The sequence below is a fragment of the Dermochelys coriacea genome, chromosome 9 (assembly GCF_009764565.3).
Source record: "Dermochelys coriacea isolate rDerCor1 chromosome 9, rDerCor1.pri.v4, whole genome shotgun sequence".
Taxonomy (NCBI): Eukaryota; Metazoa; Chordata; order Testudines; family Dermochelyidae; genus Dermochelys; species Dermochelys coriacea.
Window position 1 is genome coordinate 68,366,255 of NC_050076.1, and position 19,746 is coordinate 68,386,000.

The following is a 19,746-nucleotide window of genomic DNA, read 5'->3' on the forward strand; positions in this document are numbered from 1 at the left end:
ATTTATTACTATGGCTCTCCATCAATACCTTTGGAAGGACTTATGCACTATTAAACTGCCTTGGAAGGGCTGAGAAGCCAGTAATACTTGTAGTTAATTGTGTAAAATAAAATTATGGTCATAATCTACCCACAAATCTGCTTTATATATAGTGGCCTTTGTACCATCAGACACATTTACCGTGGAGCAATACAATGTCAAATCCCTAAAAACAAATAGAAGTCCAAGCAATGATAATAAATTAAAGCTTGATTTAAAAGCGTGCCCACTTCCCACACATCTGAATGGTGGAGTCAAGAAATTCCACAAGAGAGAAATGCATGTGCAGGACTTGGCAGCAGAAGATGCCATCTGATCCTGATATTTTCCACAAATATAATCACAGCTGAGTGTAGAGGTCAACCTTAACTACTCAATTAAAAGTCATTCCACATTTGTATACCAACATAATTTGTATACCAACAGACAGCTGCAGCGGCACAGGAGCTAGCAAACAGAGCTCTAAACAGGGGAGTTTGAAAAGGTAGTTTAGATTGTGGTGCTTGTTTGGAGTTTGCTTTTGCTGGGGGGGGGTCTTTTTGGTGTGGCTTGTGTTTCCCAGATTAACAGGATTTAGGTGGGAAAGCGATGACAGATACAGAGGCAGCTGTGGGAGTGACTCCTGTAGTGGAAGACACATTAAGGATGACTGAATGTGGAAGCTGTGGTATGTACATGATCCTGGAGAGGGGAACCGGTAAGAGTTTTTTCTGCACGAAATGCTGTCTGAGAGAGCTGACGGAGGAAAAGATCAGAGGTTTGGAGATGCAGGTGGAAAGTCTCGTTGAGTTTAGGAAGGGGTTTGAGCAGATGATGGAGAAAAGATATGAGGTATCTGAAGGGAAAAGCTCAGACTCACAAATGGAAGCAGGGCTGGGGAATTTTGAGGCGAGATTGGGTGAGGAAAGTGGTCAGTGGAAACATGTGACTAAAAGAACCAGGCAGAGGAAAAGACGGGCTAGTGAAGGAGAAATAGAGCTTAGGAATAGGTTTGCAGAGTTGGAAAATGAAGAAGGGGCTCAGCAGGTACTTGTTGAAGGTGGAAGGGTAAGGAAGAAGAGAAGAGAGGCTAGTCCTATAGGAAAAGCGGAAGAGTCAAGGGAGACTACACCAAATATGAGCCCCAGGAGGATACAGGATGGGTTGAAGAAGATTGTAAGGGAAAATAGGAATGGAAAGAACTTGCAGCCAGAGAGAACAGGGGAAAGACTGGAGAATAGCACCGTCACCAGGAAAAGGCAGGTCTATGTGATCGGGGACTCTTTATTGAGAAGAATAGACAGGCCTGTAACTAGAGCTGATCCTGAGACTAGAAGGGTGTGCTGTCTTCCGGGTGCTAAGATACGGGATGTAGACCTGAGGTTGAAAAGGATCCTAAAGGGAGTGGGAAAGAATCCCCTAATTATCCTTCACGTGGGAACAAATGATACGGCTAGATTCTCGCTGGAAAGTATTAAGGGAGACTATGCTAGGCTGGGGAAGACGCTTAAGGAAATTGAGGCTCAGGTGATCTTTAGCGGGATCCTTCCTGTTCCTAGAGAAGGGCAACAAAGGTCTGACAAGATTATGACTGTCAACAGATGGCTTAGGCAGTGGTGCTATAAGGAGGGCTTTGGGATGTATGGCCACTGGGAGGCATTCACGGACAGAGGACAGTTCTCTCGGGATGGACTTCATCTGAGTAGGGAAGGAAATAGACTTCTAGGATCGAGGCTGGCACAACTGATAAAGAGAGCTTTAAACTAGGAATTAGGGGGAGATGGATGGGAGATGTCCAGGAAATCTCCACGCCAGATTTTAGCATTGAGAGGGAAGAAGACGAAGTAAGAAAGAATACAGCCGTGGGTAGGAGAATGTATATAAGGAGCGAAGGCAGTGTGGATACTAGTCTAATAGGTTATACTGGCTGTAGAATGACTGTGCCTAATAGGGTACAAAATGTGAGCGAGGCCAAACAGCAAAAATTAAGATGTTTATACACCAATGCGAGGAGACTAGGAAACAAAATGGAGGAACTAGAGCTACTGGTGCAGGAAGTGAAACCAGATAGTATAGGGATAACAGAAACATGGTGGAATAGTAGTCATTACTGGACTACAGGTATTGAAGGGTATGTGCTCTTTAGGAAAGACAGAAACAAAGGTAAAGGGGGTGGAGTAGCATTGTATATCAATGATGAGGTAGAATGTAAAGAAATAAGAAGCGATGCAATGGATAAGACAGAGTCTGTCTGGGCAAAAATTACATTCGGGAAGAAAACTAGTAAAGCCTCTCCTACGATAGTGCTTGGGGTGTGCTATAGACCTCTGGGATCTAATTTGGATATGGATAGAGCCCTTTTTAATGTCTTTAATAAAGGAAATACTAATGGAAACTGCGTGATCATGGAGACTAACTTCCCAGATACAGACTGGAGGACCAGTGCTAGTAATAATAATAGGGCTCACATTTTCCTAGATGTGATAGCTGATGTGATTCCTTCATCAAGTAGTTGCTGAACCGACTAGAGGGGATGCCATTTCAGATTTAATTTTGTTGAGTAGCAAGCACCTCATAGAAGAAATGGTTGTAGGGGACAATCTTGGCTCAAGTGATCATTCTAATTCAGCTAATTCAGTTCAAACTAAATGGAAGGATTAACAAAAATAAATCTGTAACTAGAGTTTTTGATTTCAAAAGGGCTGACTTTCAAAAATTAAGGAAATTAGTTAGGGAAGTGGATTGGACTGAAAAACTTATGGATCTAAAGGTAGAGGAGGCCTGGGATTACTTTAAATCGAAGCTGCAGAAGCTATCGGAAGCCTGTATCCCAAGAAAGAGGAAAAAATTCATAGGAAGGAGTTGTAGACCAAGCTGGATGAGCAAGCATCTTAGAGAGGTGATTAAGAAGAAGCAGAAAGCATACAGGGAGTGGAAGATGGGAGGGATCAGCAAGTAAAGCTACCTAATTGAGGTCAGAACATGTAGGGATCAAGTGAGACAGGCTAAAAGTCGAGTAGAGTTGGACCTTGCAAAGGGAATTAAAACCAATAGTAAAAGGTTCTATAGCCATTTAAATAAGAAGAAAACTAAGAAAGAAGAAGTGGGGCCGATTAATACTGAGGATGGAGTGGAGGTTAAAGATAATCTAGGCATGGCCCAAGATCTAAACAAATACTTTGCCTCAGTCTTTAATAAGGCTAAAGAGGATCTTGGGGATAATGGTAGCATGACAAATGGGAATGAGGATATAGAGGTAGATATTACCATATCTGAGGTAGAAGCGAAACTGAAACAGCTTAATGGGACTAAATCAGGGGGGCCCAGATAATCTTCATCCAAGAATATTAAAGGAATTGGCACCTGAAATTGCAAGCCCATTAGCAAGAATTTTTAATGTATCTGTAAACTCAGGAGTAGTACCGAATGATTGGAGAATTGCTAATATAGTTCCTATTTTTAAGAAGAAAGGAAAAAAAAGTGATCCGGGTAACTACAGGCCAGTTAGTTTGACATCTGTAGTATGCAAGGTCCTGGAAAAAATTTTGAAGGAGAAATTAGTTAAGGACATTGAAGTCAATGGTAAATGGGACAAAATACAACATGGTTTTACAAAAGGTAGATCGTGCCAAACCAACCTAATCTCCTTTTTTGAAAAAGTAACAGATTTTTTAGATAAAGGAAATGCAGTGGATCTAATTTACCTAGATTTCAGTAAGGCATTTGATACCGTGCCATATGGGGAATTATTAGTTAAATTGGAGAAGAAGGGGATCAATATGAACATCAAAAGGTGGATAAGGAATTGGTTAAAGGGGAGACTGCAATGGGTCCGACTGAAAGGCAAACTGTCAGGTTGGAGGGAGGTTACCAATGGAGTTCCTCATGGATCGGTTTTGGGACCAATCTTATTTAATCTTTTTATTACTGACCTTGCACAAAAAGTGGGAGTGTGCTAATAAAGTTTGCAGATGATACAAAGCTGGGAGGTATTGCCAATTCGGAGAAGGATCGGGATATTATACAGGAGGATCTGGATGACCTTGTAAACTGGAGTAATAGTAATAAGATGAAATTTAATAGTGAGAAGTGTAAGGTTATGCATTTAGGGATTAACAACAAGAATTTTAGTTATAAGTTGGGGACGCATCAATTAGAAGTAACAGAAGAGGAGAAGGACCTTGGAATATTGGTTGATCATAGGATGACTATGACCTACCAATGTGATATGGCTGTGAAAAAAGCTAATGTGGTTTTGGGATGCATCAGGAGAGGCATTTCCAGTAGGGATAAGGAGGTTTTAGTACCGTTATACAAGGCACTGGTGAGACCTCACCTAGAATACTGTGTGCAGTTCTGGTCTCCCATGTTTAAAAAGGATGAATTCAAACTGGAGCAGGTACAGAGAAGGGCTACTAGGATGATCCGAGGAATGGAAAACTTGTCTTATGAAAGGAGACTTAAGGAGCTTGGCTTGTTTAGCCTAACTAAAAGAAGGTTGAGGGGAGATATGATTGCTCTCTAGAAATATATCAGAGGGATAAATACAGGAGAGGGAGAGGAATTATTTAAGCTCAGCACCAATGTGGACACAAGAACAAATGGGTATAAACTGGCCACCAAGAAGTTTAGACTTGAAATCAGACGAAGGTTTTTAACCATCAGAGGAGTGAAGTTTTGGAATAGCCTTCCAAGGGAAGCAGTGGGGGCAAAAGATCTATCTGGTTTCAAGATTCTACTTGATAAGTTTATGGAGATGGTATGATGGGATAATGGAATTTTGGTAAGTAATTGATCTTTAAATATTCAGGGTAAATAGGACTAATCCCCTGAGATGGGATATTAGATGGATGGGATCTGAGTTACCCAGGAAAGAATTTTCTGTAGTATCTGGCTGGTCAATCTTTCCCATATGCTCAGGGTTTAGCTGATTGCCATATTTGGGGTCGGGAAGGAATTTTCCTCCAGGGCAGATTGGAGAGGCCCTGGAGGTTTTTCGCCTTCCTCTGTAGCATGGGGCATGGTTGACTTGAGGGAGGCTTCTCTGCTCCTTGAAGTCTTTGAACCATGATTTAAGGACTTCAATAGCTCAGACATGGGTGAGGTTTTTCATAGGAGTGGGTGGGTGAGATTCTGTGGCCTGCGCTGTGCAGGAGGTCGGCCTAGATGATCAGAATGGTCCCTTCTGACCTTAGTATCTATGAATCTATGAATAATTAATGATGCTTTAAAGTTAAAATATTATTTAATCTGGAGTCCAAGGGGCTCTTTCAGGTCTGGTGAAAAGTGATGGGGGGCTTAAGTCCTAATGACATCCCTTTTTATCAAGTTCTACAGAAACTGGAGTTAATTTCAGAAGCTTAGTGGGAAAACAGTTAATAATGAACCCACATCAATCCAACTTGACTGAAGTATGAACAAGCACCTTCATATTCAACACTGGTTTTAGCCTAGAAATGCTCTTATGGTAATATCTTTCTTATGACATTGGCATACATTAAGCTATTTCAAGGTAACTGAATATCATAACTGTAGCTTACTATGCTAGGAACAAGTTTGATCCATCACAAGATCAGTAAACAAGAAACATGAAAAATTGCATCAAAATCATCTGTCCTTTCTGCCTAGAACTCCAAGCTTTGATCTTAAGATAAAAAGTTACACTGTGTTGCGACAGCAAGATTTTTCACTAAAAAAAAAAATGGTCTATTACCTACACTCAGATGACATTGAATCAAATTATAGAAAGGAAGTTCTATTGTATGTTCGAGAAAGATACTTATTTTTCTGTTCCCTCAGTGATCCATTGGATAATTTCTATGTAAAAATGGTTGATAAGAATTGTTGTTACTTATCATGCAAGAAAATAGTTAATCAGCACAACAGTTTTCAAGTAATGATGCTGATTTGAGATATTCTTAAAATAATTAATCCTATTGTTTCTGGCAACTTTTTATCTAGTTTTGTAAAGGGAAGTCACTTACCCTTCATAACTGGAATTCTCTGAGATGTGTCCCACATCCAAGAGTGAGTATGCCCTGTGCACTGGAGGTAGTAACACTTTAGCCAGCAAGTGTCCGTTGGTCACACCAACTCCCTGATAACCTGAAGCACCTCAGGGATATAAAGGAGGCAGGGCAACCAAGCAATCCTCAGTTCCTACCCCTCTACCAAATCAGAATATTATACTTGATAGTAGTAAAGGAGAGAGATCAGGTTGTGGAACACATCTGGAAGAACTCCAGTTACTAAAGGCAAGCAACTTTCCTCTTTTCTTCAAGTACTTGTTCACATGCTCCACTTTTGTGACTCCCAAGCGCCATCTAATAGACAGAGGAGATACCACAAGTCTAACCGAAGATTGCTAAGCAGCCCTCCAAATTTGGGTAGCTGAAAAAGATTCCTGAACTGAAGAGTAATGGCTAGTCGAACTATACATGTTATTCCAAGTAGAAGGCCTACATTTATCAGCTATGGGCATTCCCCTAAGGGCTTGTCTACACTTACCGGGGATCGCCGCATGACGATCGATGCATTGGTGGTTGATTTAGCGTGTCTAATGAAGACCTGCTAAACCGACCACAGATCGCTCTCCCGTCAACTCCTGTACTCCACCAGATCAAGAAGAGTAAGGGGAGTCGATGGACAAGCATCTGCTGTTGACATCGCATAGTCTGGAACCCTCTCTAAGTAGGTCTAAGCTACATCGACTTGGGTTACACTATTCATGTAACCCAAATTGCATAGCTTAGATAGACTTTTCCCTGTAATGTAGACAAGGCCTAAGAGAGGCTGAAAACGTGGCCTGTGCTCTGCAAGAATGTGACCTAACATGACCTGGGAATTCTAAATTGGCCCCGTCATAATGTAGCGTTATGTAATGTGACACTCAATTAGAGATCCTCAAAGTTGAAACTGCCTGACTCTTGGATCTCTTAACAATAGAAATAAATAGCCTAGGGGACTGCCTGAATGGCTTTGTTCTAGACAAATAAAGCAACAGAGATCAGAGGACATGCAGAGTATGTGCAACAGCCTTATCCTTAGTTCAATCAGTCTCTGGAGGGAAACATGGACAAGTGAATGGACTGATTTAAATTAAAATCTGAGATTTTGGGAAGATGTTTAGGATGTGAGTGAAGTGTGAATTTATCCTTGTGAAAAATCACGTACAAGGGTTCCTTCATGAGAGCTTGCAATTCACAGACCCTGCTTGCCGATGTAATTGCAATGATGAATGCCATCTTCATCCATAGAGCATAAATGAAAATAAATATAAAAAGCTAAATGAGCTAACAAACGGGTAGTGAAGGCCAAAGAGAATGCCCTCAACAATTCATATGTCGAGCTTTTAAATGACCCACAGCTGGCTGGCAAAAAGATGTACAGAATTGCTGAAAGGTAATGCCATTTGTAAATGATGATGGGAGAGACTGCTAGTAACACCTGAACAACTGAAGGAGAGGTGGAAACAATACTTTCAGAATGCCTAAAATGAGCTGTCAACAAGTGAGCTTAGTCTTGATGTAATGGAGGAGAAGAGAAATGCAGTTTAGGAAATAAAGAATGGTAAGGCAGCAGGACCGGATGAAGTGATGGCAAATCTGGTGAAAGTTTTGGATGAAAGAGGCATAAAATGGATAAGCCAATTGGTTAAAGCCATGTGGCAAGACAAGAAAATTTCTGAAAATTGGTGCTTGTCTCTCCTGGTTCCCATACATAAGAATAACTACTGAGGAATAAAACTATTTTAACATGGTATAAAGATACTAGAACATATTCTAGACCCTAGACTTAGGAGAATGGTGGAACCCCTCAGTGAACAAGAGCAGTTCAGTTTTAGGAAACAATGAGGAACTACAGATACCATGTCTAATCCGGTAAAGATACCAACAAGATAGCTTCTGGGCTTACATAGGCCTAAAAAGAAATATGATCAAGCGGACAGAAGGATCGTCGCATCAGTGCCAAGGAAACGCGGCATGCCTGAGAATCTAAAAACTATGGTGACTGCCTCTATATATCACCCAAAACAGAGATTTGAACACATTTTGGAATGACAAGTCTCTGAACGGAAAGTCAGACCACACCAGAGGTGTGCTGTTTATTATATTGACAGACTGGTATCTGCCTACTGACATAGTGGGAAAAGGCAAGATGATGCTATATGCAGACAAAATAGCAATAAAGGCATCCTCAAAAGGAAAAGGTTAACCAGTGGTATGACCAGCTACACTGATCTGGGAAATGAGCACGACTAAGACTGAGGTCACGTGGGTAAACAGAAGTACCACAGGGAACCTGGGCACAGACATTAGTGGAGTAAGACTAAATCATACTTACCAGTTCAAGTTCCTTGACTGCGGGGTCATGGCAAATGGCAAGACTGAACATGAAATACAATCCAGTTACGGAAGCACTGGAAAAGCATGAAACAACATCTCAGGGGCAGTGTATGACAAGCATACGCCACTGAGACTAAAAGCCCAACTGTGTAAAACAATGTTGTATCATACAGAAACATGGGCAATAAAGAGACTGCAGGTTCAATACAGAGATGCTTAAAATGTCTTCACACCATGAGGAGTTACATGAAGAGACAGATTTCAAAATTAAAAATGGAAGTCAAAATCCATGAGGTGCCTGACCAAATTCAGGAAGCACCACTTCACTGGTTCAGGCACATGCAGATATAAATGAGGCAACCTGGTGAAGCTAGCACAGCAGGAGAGGATGGTAGTAAAGATGCCCAAGCAGAACAGAGGAAGAGATGGATAGACTGCATCAAAGTGATAAGCAACTGGATCTTAGAGATGTCTCTGATAGATGATGGCAGATGCTTGAAAGATGACCCAACTGCAGTTGATGGGATAAGGGAAAGAAGAAGGTGGTGGCCATCTTCATAACAATGGAGTAACAAGCATGAAGCTAATAGTGCAAATGGAGGTCCAATCAGACTGGTAGGTATAACATTAGATCCCAAGGTTTGGGGGGGGTGGGGGGGTGGAAGGAGGCTGTCTATCAGAGAAAAACTCTCAGAAGACCTTTAACAAACTTTTTGACTGAAGGGTGAGAAAAACCTCTATGGTATTGAATTGGTGGATGTGCAAAAATAGTCTAATGAACGTGTGATAACCTTAAAAACATGTGGTTTGTTGCTAAGCTTATCTATCAAGATACTAAAGGATATGAGAGATTTAAGTCTCTTATGGGGAAAGGTGATGTTGGTAAGCCAAGGGTGACAAATGCTTCCATTTTTTCAAAATCACTTGTCCTCGCAGACTGCTTTCTGCTCTGTATCAATATTCTCGCTACAAAGGGGAGGTCCTTCCAGAATAGTTTGAACCTCTACTGGCAACCCACAAAACTGGAGTTATGTTGCACACTGCATAGTATTTGTGGGCTGCCATCAAGCTTGAGCATTCAGCAGCAACAGTGGAGGCTTGTAAGGAGATTTAGCCATTAATTTATCTTGTACAGACAAAGATTTAAATTCCTTTGAGTAACATTGCTCCACGTAAGAATATTGTAACATATTAGAAGGGCCTGATAGTTCACTCTGTGAAGCTGAAGGATAGCTGATGAATAACTTCTAAAAAGTCCAGTATTTTTAGCTCCTACTTCTTTTGAGTACTTCTGAAGGACTAAATATCTGACTAAAACAAGAATTCTCCTCTAAAGTTTGCGGATGATACCAAGATGGGAGGGGTTGCAAGTGATTTCGAGCATAGGATTAAAATTCAAAAGGATCTGAACCAACTGGAGAAATGGTCTGAAGTAAATCGGAATACATTCAATAAGGACAAATGCAAAGTACTCCACTTAGGAAGGAACAATCAGTTGCGCACACACACAAATGGGAAATGACTGTCTAGGAAGGAGTACCGCAGAAAGTGATCTGAGAGTCATAGTGAATCACAAGCTAAATACAAGTCAACAGTGTTATGCTGTTGCAAAAAAGCAAACATCATTCCGGGATGTATTAGCAGGAGTATTGTAATCAAGACACGAGAAGTAATTCTTCTGCTCTACTCCCCACTGATTAGGCCTCAACTGGAGTATTGTGTCCAGCTCTGGGTGCCACATTTCAGGAAAGATGTGGAAAAATTGAAGGAAGTCCAGAGAAGAGCAACAAAAATTATTAAAGGTCTAGAAAACATGACCTATGAGGGAAGATTGAAAAAAATGGGTTTGTTTAGGCTGGAAAAGAGAAGACTGAGAGGGGACATAATAGTTTTCAAGTACATAAAAGCTTGTTACAAGGACAAGGGAGAAAAAATTTTCTTTTTAACCTCTGAGGATAGGACAAGAAGCACTGAGATTAAATTGCATCAAGGGCAATTTCGGTTAGACATTAGGAAAAACTTCCTGTCAGGGTAGTTAAGCACTGGAATAAATTGCCTAGAGAGTTGTAGAATCTCCATCATTGGGGATTTTTAAGAGCAGGTTGGACAAACACCTGTGAGGGATGGTCTAGATAATACTTAGTCCTGCTCTGAGTGCAAGGGACTGGACTAGATGACCTCTTGAGGTCCCTTCCAGTTCTATTATTCTATGAAATTTTAGTGCCTGCAAGTCCACTTAGTCCTACTTCAGCCAATCGCTCAGAGAAATAAGTTTGGTTAAAATTTGCAGGAGATAATGCTATCTGTTCCTTGTTTACAATGTCACCTGAAAGTGAGAACAGGCATTCACATGACACTTTTGTAACTGTCACCAGAAGATATCTACATGCCAGATGCGCTAAAGACTCATATGTCGCTTCATGCTTTAACCACCATTCCAGGGGACATGTGTCCATGCTGATGATGGATTCTGCTGGATACAATCCAAAGCAGAGCAGACTGACCCATGTTCATTTTCATCATCCAAGTGAGATGCCACCAAATTGATTTTTTTTTTTTTTTGGTGGTTCAGGTTCTGTAGTTTCCATATCTGAGTGTTGCTCTTCTAAAGACTTCTGAAACACCTCGTCCCTCTCAGATTTTGGAAGGCATTCAGATTATTAAACCATGGGTCAAGTGCTGAAGCTATTTTTAGAAATCTCACATTGGTACCTTCTTTGCATTTTGTCAAATCTGCTGTGAAAATGTTCTTAAAACGAACGTGTGCTGGGTCCTCATCCAAGACTGCTATGACATGAAATATATGGCAGAACGCAGGTAAAACAGAACAAGAGACATGCAATTCTCCTCAAAGGAGGTCAGTCACAAATGTAATTAGCACATTTTTTTTTTAATGAGCATCAGCAGCATGGAAGCATATCCTCTGGAATGGTGGCCAAAGAATGAAGGGGTATACTAAGGTTTAGCATATCTGACAGGTAAATACCTTGCAATGCAGGCTACAAAAGTGCCATGTGAATGCCTGTTCTCACTTTCGGGTGACACTGTAAACAAGAAGCAGGCAGCATTATCTCCTGAAAATTTTAACCCAACTTGTTTGTCTGAGCGATTGGCTGAAGTATGGCTGAGTGGACTTTTAAGCTCTAAAGTTTTACATTGTTTTATTTTTGAATGCAGGTTTTTTTGGTACATTATTCTACATTTGTAAGTTGCACTTTCATGATAAAGAGATTGCACTACAGTACTTGTATTAGGTGAACTGAAAATTACTATTTCTTTTGTTTTTTACAGTGCAAATATTTGCAATAAAAAATATAAAATGAGCACTGTACACTTGGATTTCAGTTACAACACAGAATACAATATGTTTGAAAATGTAGGAAACACTCAAAAATATTTAATAAATTTCAATTGGTATTCTATTGTTTAACAGTGCGATTAATCACAATTAATTTTTATGAGTTAATCGTGTGAGTTAACTGCTATTAATCGACAGCCCTAGTTATTTGATTTTCTTTAAGAGTTCTGTAACTTGTACGGATAGATGGAGGAGTGGAATGACATCTTCGTGGGTTTTTCTATTGGATTCTCCTTCCCTGAAGGATGCTAACAGAACTATAAGCATCTTGATTATGACTATGGCAAGTATTACAGTGTGGGATCTTATATTGTTACAAACATTCATATTAAGAATGAAAGATCTTTCTCTCTGTTGGCTCAACTGCAAAGTGAAATTAAGCCTCCTTGAGATTTATAGATGATACTACTAAAACCTGGAAGACACCTTTAGAGGTGCATTTAAGAGTCTCCATTTTCAAACTAAACTTTTAAATTCAAATGAGGGCCAAGGTTGCTTCCTTCATATGGTTCCTCTGCATTAAAGCCATAGAAAGGAAACAAGTCTGTATTCCATTCCGTTTGAATGGTTTGGTGATTAACATAGATGGAGCAGTCATAGATCTCTGGTCAAATTCTCCTCAGGGTCACCAGAACTATTAAATCTTCTTGTAGGGCACTGGTCCTCACTTCTGCTGTAATTGTTTGCCACAGAGGCCTGAAAAGACTGCTTCCTTCTGTAAAAGGAAGGTGTTTGTATAAAATAATACATGTTTCTAAGGCCAGAAGGAATATATTTTTCTAGTCTGAACTCCTGTATACCACAGGCCACTAAATTTCTCTCAGGACAACAGGACATTAAATTTCACCCAGTGCTATTCTCTCCAACTGCCTGCTTGAATAGAGATTGCTAGTTTGCCAGATGAAGAGTGCTTCCACTCCAGCTACTTGTTCCCCAAATAAATCTTCACCCAACGTTTTGGAAGTAATCAATTGCTGCTTGTACTGGAACTCAGCCACACATGGGACTTGGAAACAGTGTTGCAAGTCACAGCTTTGACAGAATTCACACAGCATAAAGGAAACTGTCTGTGACAAAAGACTTCTGACAGAAAAGCTTTGTGCAGTGTAGTTCCTACCTTGACCCATTTAAGCTTATGCTGGCCACTAAGGTCATGGTGTACAATTAACCACCCCATGATGGCTGTGGTGAAATATATAGAGATTACATTGCCCACAGTTCTTCGGAAGAGTAATTTCTTTTCAACGTCAAACAGCCTTCCTCAAAGTCTTTTCCTTGATATTTCTCCTTCCTGTGAATAACAGTATTTGAATACAGCAGACACTGCTGAACCACTTTCATCCAACAGACTAGATCTCACTTGGTGGCATGTAAGAGCATCTGGGCTTGTTTACTTAGCTTCTTTGGTTCACATGAACCTTCCAATCTTATGTCACCACATCTGAGATTTTGGATTCCTGCCTTCAGCTGGACGGGAATAATCATGAAACACACACAAAGCCACTGAAAACTTGAATGACTGGACCACTACCTCTTAAACTTATCACTATCCTTTCTCACTTTGTAGCAAGCTAGTGGAGAGAAACTAGACACACTGTATACGAAACATGGAATGTCACCATCAAAGAACTATTTACTAAATTCTCCAAAGAAAGCAATATTCCAGCTGGTTCTCAGAAAAAGCAACATTAAATGTGGACAATCTCCTGTGCCACCTTGTGTCCCTCCTACATTTCCTACTCAAACTGTATCACCACATATGCAGAATCCAAGACTTAGCATTTACCAACAACATTGGTAGTCAATGACATGGTGCAGCTGATGCACTTACAAGATGCTAGTGGATATTACAACAAGGAATTCCATCATTTATCTTCAACAGGATCATAGGACTGCAACACGCAGTCACTATAGTACTCTTATCTTCTTCCCTACTCTACGAGAAATCTTGGAGAAGCAGAGATACCCCACAAGCTCCATGACTAGAAACATACCAATGACACCAAGCTGTCTTTCAGCAAATGGCATCAAATCTGCATGAGATGAGCCACCAAAAAAGCATCTAGCCATAATAGACTCAAGATTCAAGTAATGCTGGTAGGACAGGAGTTGGTCAAGGTACTGACCTCTTCTTCCATCAAAGGCATTTACTCTTATTAAAGATAGTATGAAGTCCCAGGGTCTTACTGAACTCATCACTACCGACATAGTAACTAAGTTCAGAGACATAACCTTCATTTTGCCAGAAGCTATTCCCTTCCATCTCAAAGACTCAGTCACCGTGATTTGCGTATTTCTCACGTGCAGAGGAAACTATGAGAAATCATTATATGGGGCTGATACAGTTTTAAAATTCATTAGGAAACTGTCTGTCAAAATTTAAAAAAATATATATATATTTAAGCCTCTTCACAGTATGGCTAGAAAAAGCAAAATGTCCTCAAACTTCTTCAGTGGAGCAGCTAAAGAACAAAAAAACGGAGTACATTTAATATTTTTTAACTAGAAAAACTGAGTGGCCTCCTTCAGTTATCCACCTGAACAAAAAAAATTAAAAATTAGAGGCATAAAAATGAGATATCTTCAACTTGAGTGTGATAACAGAAGCTGCAGATCAAAGTTCTTGATTAAACCAAGAGTGAAAAGTGAACAGTGATCCAAAACCTCAAAACTTTTAAATCTACATGCCGTTACTGGTGCTCAGAGTAATGAAGGTACTTGATTAGCACTGTGGCAAGAGGATCAGTAATGTAGCTACATCAAGTCCTGCTGACAATGTTAGAAGCAGCAGGACACTGCACCTATATCCACTAACACCGCACAGGCTCCACTTCCAAAAGTAATAGAAACAGAAATCCTATGCATGACAGACCTAACACCCACATGGCTGGGCTCATTCCCACCCCAACGAGTAAAACTTTTGTTTGCCCCTCTTTTTTTTTTTTTTTTTTTTTTTTTTTTAAAGGTAGCCATTGTTTCCCGACTGGCAGCTGTAAGGGTCAAACCCTAATTCAGCATTCCAAGACCACATGTATCCAAATGAAGGTACTTATGATTATATTCAGCATTAACCAAATGTATCCTGGCTGTCAGTTTCTGGAACACCATATAGAACGAAATTCTTATGTGGTAGAGGGCACCTGACACATTCTCTCCCATTTTCTGATACAGTGAAGTAGTACTGTGCTCCATCGTAATGCAACACCTGAGCCAGCTGAAGCATACCAAGAGATTAAAGTTCATAAAGTACAATAATAAAAAAAAATAGAGGATTTTTAGATAAAGGTATCTCATCTTCACACAGTATTCCATTACTTATAGAAAACAGTGCAGCAAGAAAGCAGACACATGTATGCTATGATGCCCTACTGTTAAAAACAATTTGCATCTTCATACTAGGAATATTTGCATTGTAATATTTGTCCTCTCCAAGAAAGAAAGTGTTTAAATGGCTTACTGATTTTGTCATCTGATTTTTAAAAAAATTAATAGAATTGGAAAGGGGTCAAGTCAAGCAGGAGAGCTGGGATTTTACAGAATTGTAGAAATAATTTTAAATGGAAAGCAGATCTATTACTATCTGCTCTCAAAGTTATATATATTGAAGTTCATTTGACAAATGGTGCATAATGAAAAAACTAAGTCCGTTAGGACTGTCACAGTAACTGACCAATTCATTTCTGATTGTGTTATGCTGATATGCAAAAGCAAGAAAGAAAGAATCCTAAAGCAACTCTTAACAGCTTTTTTTTTTGCATAATCTCTTGTGTTCAGAATAAAATTATTAAGAACTACTAAAATATTACCAGATCCTAAATACAAGTAAAGAATACCTAAAATATTAGGCAGGAAATAGAATGAAAATGGATTTGACAGGATGGGTCATTATTGGTGGTATGAGTCATTATTGGTGGTGTGATTTCTCACTCACCTTTTCCTTTATCTGAGATTTGAATGAAACATTAACATTCAACCTGGCTGCCTCAGACAGCATTACTTTTGTTTTATAACACTGTCTTGAGGTTAATAATTATTTTAATTTCTGTAGTGAACATGTGGAAACAACTTACTGGCAATATTTTCTTCAGTCCACAGCGTAGGAATTCATTTCTCAAGTGTATTCTAAAATCAAGATCTTCTGGGGAAGTGACAAGGGCATTTATAAACTGCATGCAGGCCACCTGTAATTAGAAATATTAACTTACTAAAAACATCTCTCTCCGCACACACACAGTTTACATACAAGCAAATAAATCCTTTCTGCCTTTAAATATTTAAAAACTTACTAATGCAATATAGCAAACAACAACAAAGACGTTTCTCATCGTATTGTTCAGCAACAGTCTGGAACAGTTAAAATCCATTATCATCTAATAATTTTACAATGATTGAAATAATTTTGTTTGTAAGTGTAACAAATGTACATGGACTGCCATTTGAACAGCACTGAATCATTGAAAGGTTCATCTGATTTTAAGCTTAATGCTTCCATGAATCTTTGAGGAAAAGTTCACATGGTTTTTATTTTTTGTTTGCATGCCTGTATGATTTTTAATTAATTCCTTGATAAATATAATGAGATTTGGCTTTTTCCCCAGTGAATACCTATTGTTTTTGAAAGAAGTTCTCTCTGTGATGTATTTAGTGAACACTTCAACAAGATTTCAATTTATACTAGAGGTTCACATATAAATATTACAGTGCATAATATGAATTATATCTGCTAAAATTTAGAAGAAATTTGTCATTTACTATAATTTAATGACACTTCTATAAATAAGTTTAATGAAATTTTACACAAAAAGACAACAAATAACCCTCTACCTTTTCTCCTGATCTACATGCAGTATCCATAATGTAGCCAAATATACAAACATTTTGTTCACTGGATATGGTGTTTTGTTTCATTTACTTTTAACTAAATACGATAGCCATTTTTACATCTATAAATGAAATTCAGAAGAGCAAAAAATTCATCCTATTAAAAGCAAGTGTGATGGTCCTATTGCAACACTTTAGGCTACCCCTAAACATGTTCTTCATATATAGATAATTCACTGATGTTTATAAGCAGATTCATTATGTTTCATTCATATTATAATGAGCATAGTTGTTTAACCAACAGATACATGCAATAGCAAATATTGTTCCATATGCTTACATTAAGAACTATGGGGACTATAAAGAATTATATTGCTAATGAAGGGTCCAAGTTTTGTTTCTGATAATGCCGTCCATGCTGGAGGACTTGCTTCATCTTCCCAGTATTTTTGTGATAACTGGAGATTAGAAGATAATCAACAAAAAGGTAATTGCCAGGTGTCTTTTGCATTACTCCTGCATAGCATTTTGGAAAATGCCTGAAGTCTCAGGCTACTGACTTATCGTTTAATTGAACAGCTGTGCATTTTAATAGATTTATTTTTTAAAAAGGCAGACAATAATGTAATGCCAAAAATACTAATACACATTAAGTCTGCAAGGGGACTCCTGGGAAATTCCAGGTTTGGTGAAAGATGTTAACTGCAAGTAAAAGCAGAAGCAACATAAAAATCAACAGTAGCCAGGGAAAAAAATAAGCAACAGATTAAAAATACCCTTTCAATTTTAATTACTTTCACCATTTAGTTTTAATCAAACACCTTAATGGGTTAAATTTGTACTGAAAAGCACAGAAAAGGTTGTAGCAATGCAACCTTCTATATAGCTGTAGAAAGTTGGTAGAGGCTGTGGATACTGTACAAGCTCATAACTACATCATCATTGTGTTTGCTTGAGTGATCCTTGTTATGTTACAACTATGACATGACTGAACAAGCCAAAGTACATGTCCAATCGGAAATTAATAGAGAGAAAAGGTGCCATCTGCTATGATTGTTTCTGCCAGAAGAAATTCTGGCTTAATGGCTTGTGTTAGTACTTTACAAGTAAAGAACATTTTTGTCAGAAACAAGTTAATGAGTCTTGCAGTTATACCTTTGCTCAAGTGTATATATTTGGATCAAGGAGGCAATAAAAATGGGTAAAAACCTATAAAATCGGCTTCTTTGTAACATCTGTATGATTGACTGTAGTACAAGGATGATAATATTCTATGATAGAAGATAATCATTTGATAGACAATGCATTACAGAACATTCAAGTAATGAAACTAGGTGAGTTTCTCCAGCTGGCAAAATAAAAATTTTTATAATAAATAATAAAACACATACCTGGGGATATTGTGAGAGTTAACCATTGAAAGAATAAGTGTAGAGAGGAAGTACTGATTTAACAATTTTCATTTAGGTGGTTTTATGTTCTCAGATATGGCCACCAATAAATGACAAACTGATATCTAAACTGAATTATCTTACCTATAGTCTACCACGAAACCATCATAAAGGTAGAGATCATATACATAAATATTTAGTTATCATGAGAGCGCAAGCAAAAGATGGCTGCAAGACTTTTCTTCCTGTTTTACAATTTAGCTTCATGGTAAAAGATGGATGTAAAAACGCCAATCTGAATGGACTCCAGTCAAATGAAGATTTTTGTGTTTCCCAAATTTAAAAAAACATCAATAAGTAACTTCTTTCCCTCCCAACCCCACAAATTCTACTTTGGCACATGGGTTTTCAACCCATGGACATTTTTCCCCCCAGTAAAATTTAAGTTAAATTAACTACATTTGAGTTGTAGAAAGGAAAAACAAAACAAAACATTTGATTCATAGTACTTTGCATCCACTTTGTCTTTATAAAAATAGCTTTTAAGAGTCATACATTTTTTAATTTTTTTTTTTAATTCTGAGTTATAAAACACTGCCCCTGGGTGTCCAGGTGCATGAAGAGGGGAAAGACGCTATAAAGTGGCACCCACACAGTGGTGTATACAATGTGGACAGCCAGGTGGCATCTTGCCATTGCACACAAAGTGCTTTTGGCACAGAAATCCACCTATCCCACTGGGGTGAAAACCAAAACCTAATGAGGCATGAGTAGCTGATGAGAATAGATGCTGACTAAGCAGCAAGTGCTAGCCAGCAACCGTTAGAGTGAGCATGTTGCTCTTGGTAACAGTAGTAAAAAGTGCAATGCAGCATGGGGGTGGCCTGACATGGGGCATCCTGTCTAATGGTGGCAGTATCTCCCAGACACCAGATAAACCTTGTAGCATATCTGGACACTTGCCACTGCATACACTATGTTCATGTTTGGCAGTATTGGCAGGAACATAGCCTTAAGTACTGTGACAAAGTTCCTGCTCTACCTTGGTGGGTCTTGGCGGATTTGCTCGCCTTGGAGCTTCACGGCAGCCCTCAGCTTGGCCCATTTTTCTGAACCCACCGTCCAGGTCGACTCCTCCCATGTCTGACCAGGAGTTGGGAGGATTTGGGGGGGAACTCAGGCCCGCCCTCTACTCCAAGTTCCAGCCCAGGGCCCTGTGAAATGCAGCTGTCTAGAGTGCCTCCTGAAACAGCTGTGCGACAGCTGAAACTCCCTGAGCTATTTCCCCATGGCCTCCTCCCAACACCTTCTTTATCCTCACCATAGGACCTTCCTCCTGGTGTCTGATTATGCTTGTACACCTCAGTCCTCCAACATTCCCCATTCTCACTCTCAGCTCCTAGTGCCTCTTGCTCCCAGCTCCTCACACACACACCACAAACTGAAGTGAGTTCCTTTTTAAAACCCAGGTGCCCTGATTAGCCTGCCTTAATTGATTCTAGCAGCTTCTTGATTGGCTGCAGGTGTTCTAATCAGCCTGTCTTAATTGTCTCCAGAAGGTTCCTGATCCTTCTGGAACCTTCCCTGTTACCTTACTCAGGGAAAAGGGACCTACTTAACCTGGGGCTAATACATCTGCCTTCTATTATTCTCCTATAGCCATCTGGCCCGACCCCGTCACAGTACATATCTACGCGTAATTATACCTATAAATGGACTGGATAGAACAACTGAATAGAGGAATATGCTCCATTCTGTGTATTTGTCCTAACACATACATTAATGTTAAAATTTCAGTGTCTTAAATTTTAAT

General features: G+C 39.3%; 1 protein-coding gene across 9 annotated transcripts in view; it reads right to left on the bottom strand.

The window, feature by feature from the left end:
• DIAPH2 (diaphanous related formin 2) overlaps positions 1–19,746 on the bottom strand; it is an 835,399-nt gene that overhangs the window by 661,804 nt on the left and 153,849 nt on the right. For all 9 annotated transcript variants that reach the window (XM_038415147.2, XM_043492689.1, XM_038415148.2 and 6 more), the window contains one exon: positions 15,792–15,902. In XM_038415147.2, the coding sequence (XP_038271075.1) occupies positions 15,792–15,902 (111 nt within the window). The remainder of the gene's footprint in view (positions 1–15,791; positions 15,903–19,746) is intronic.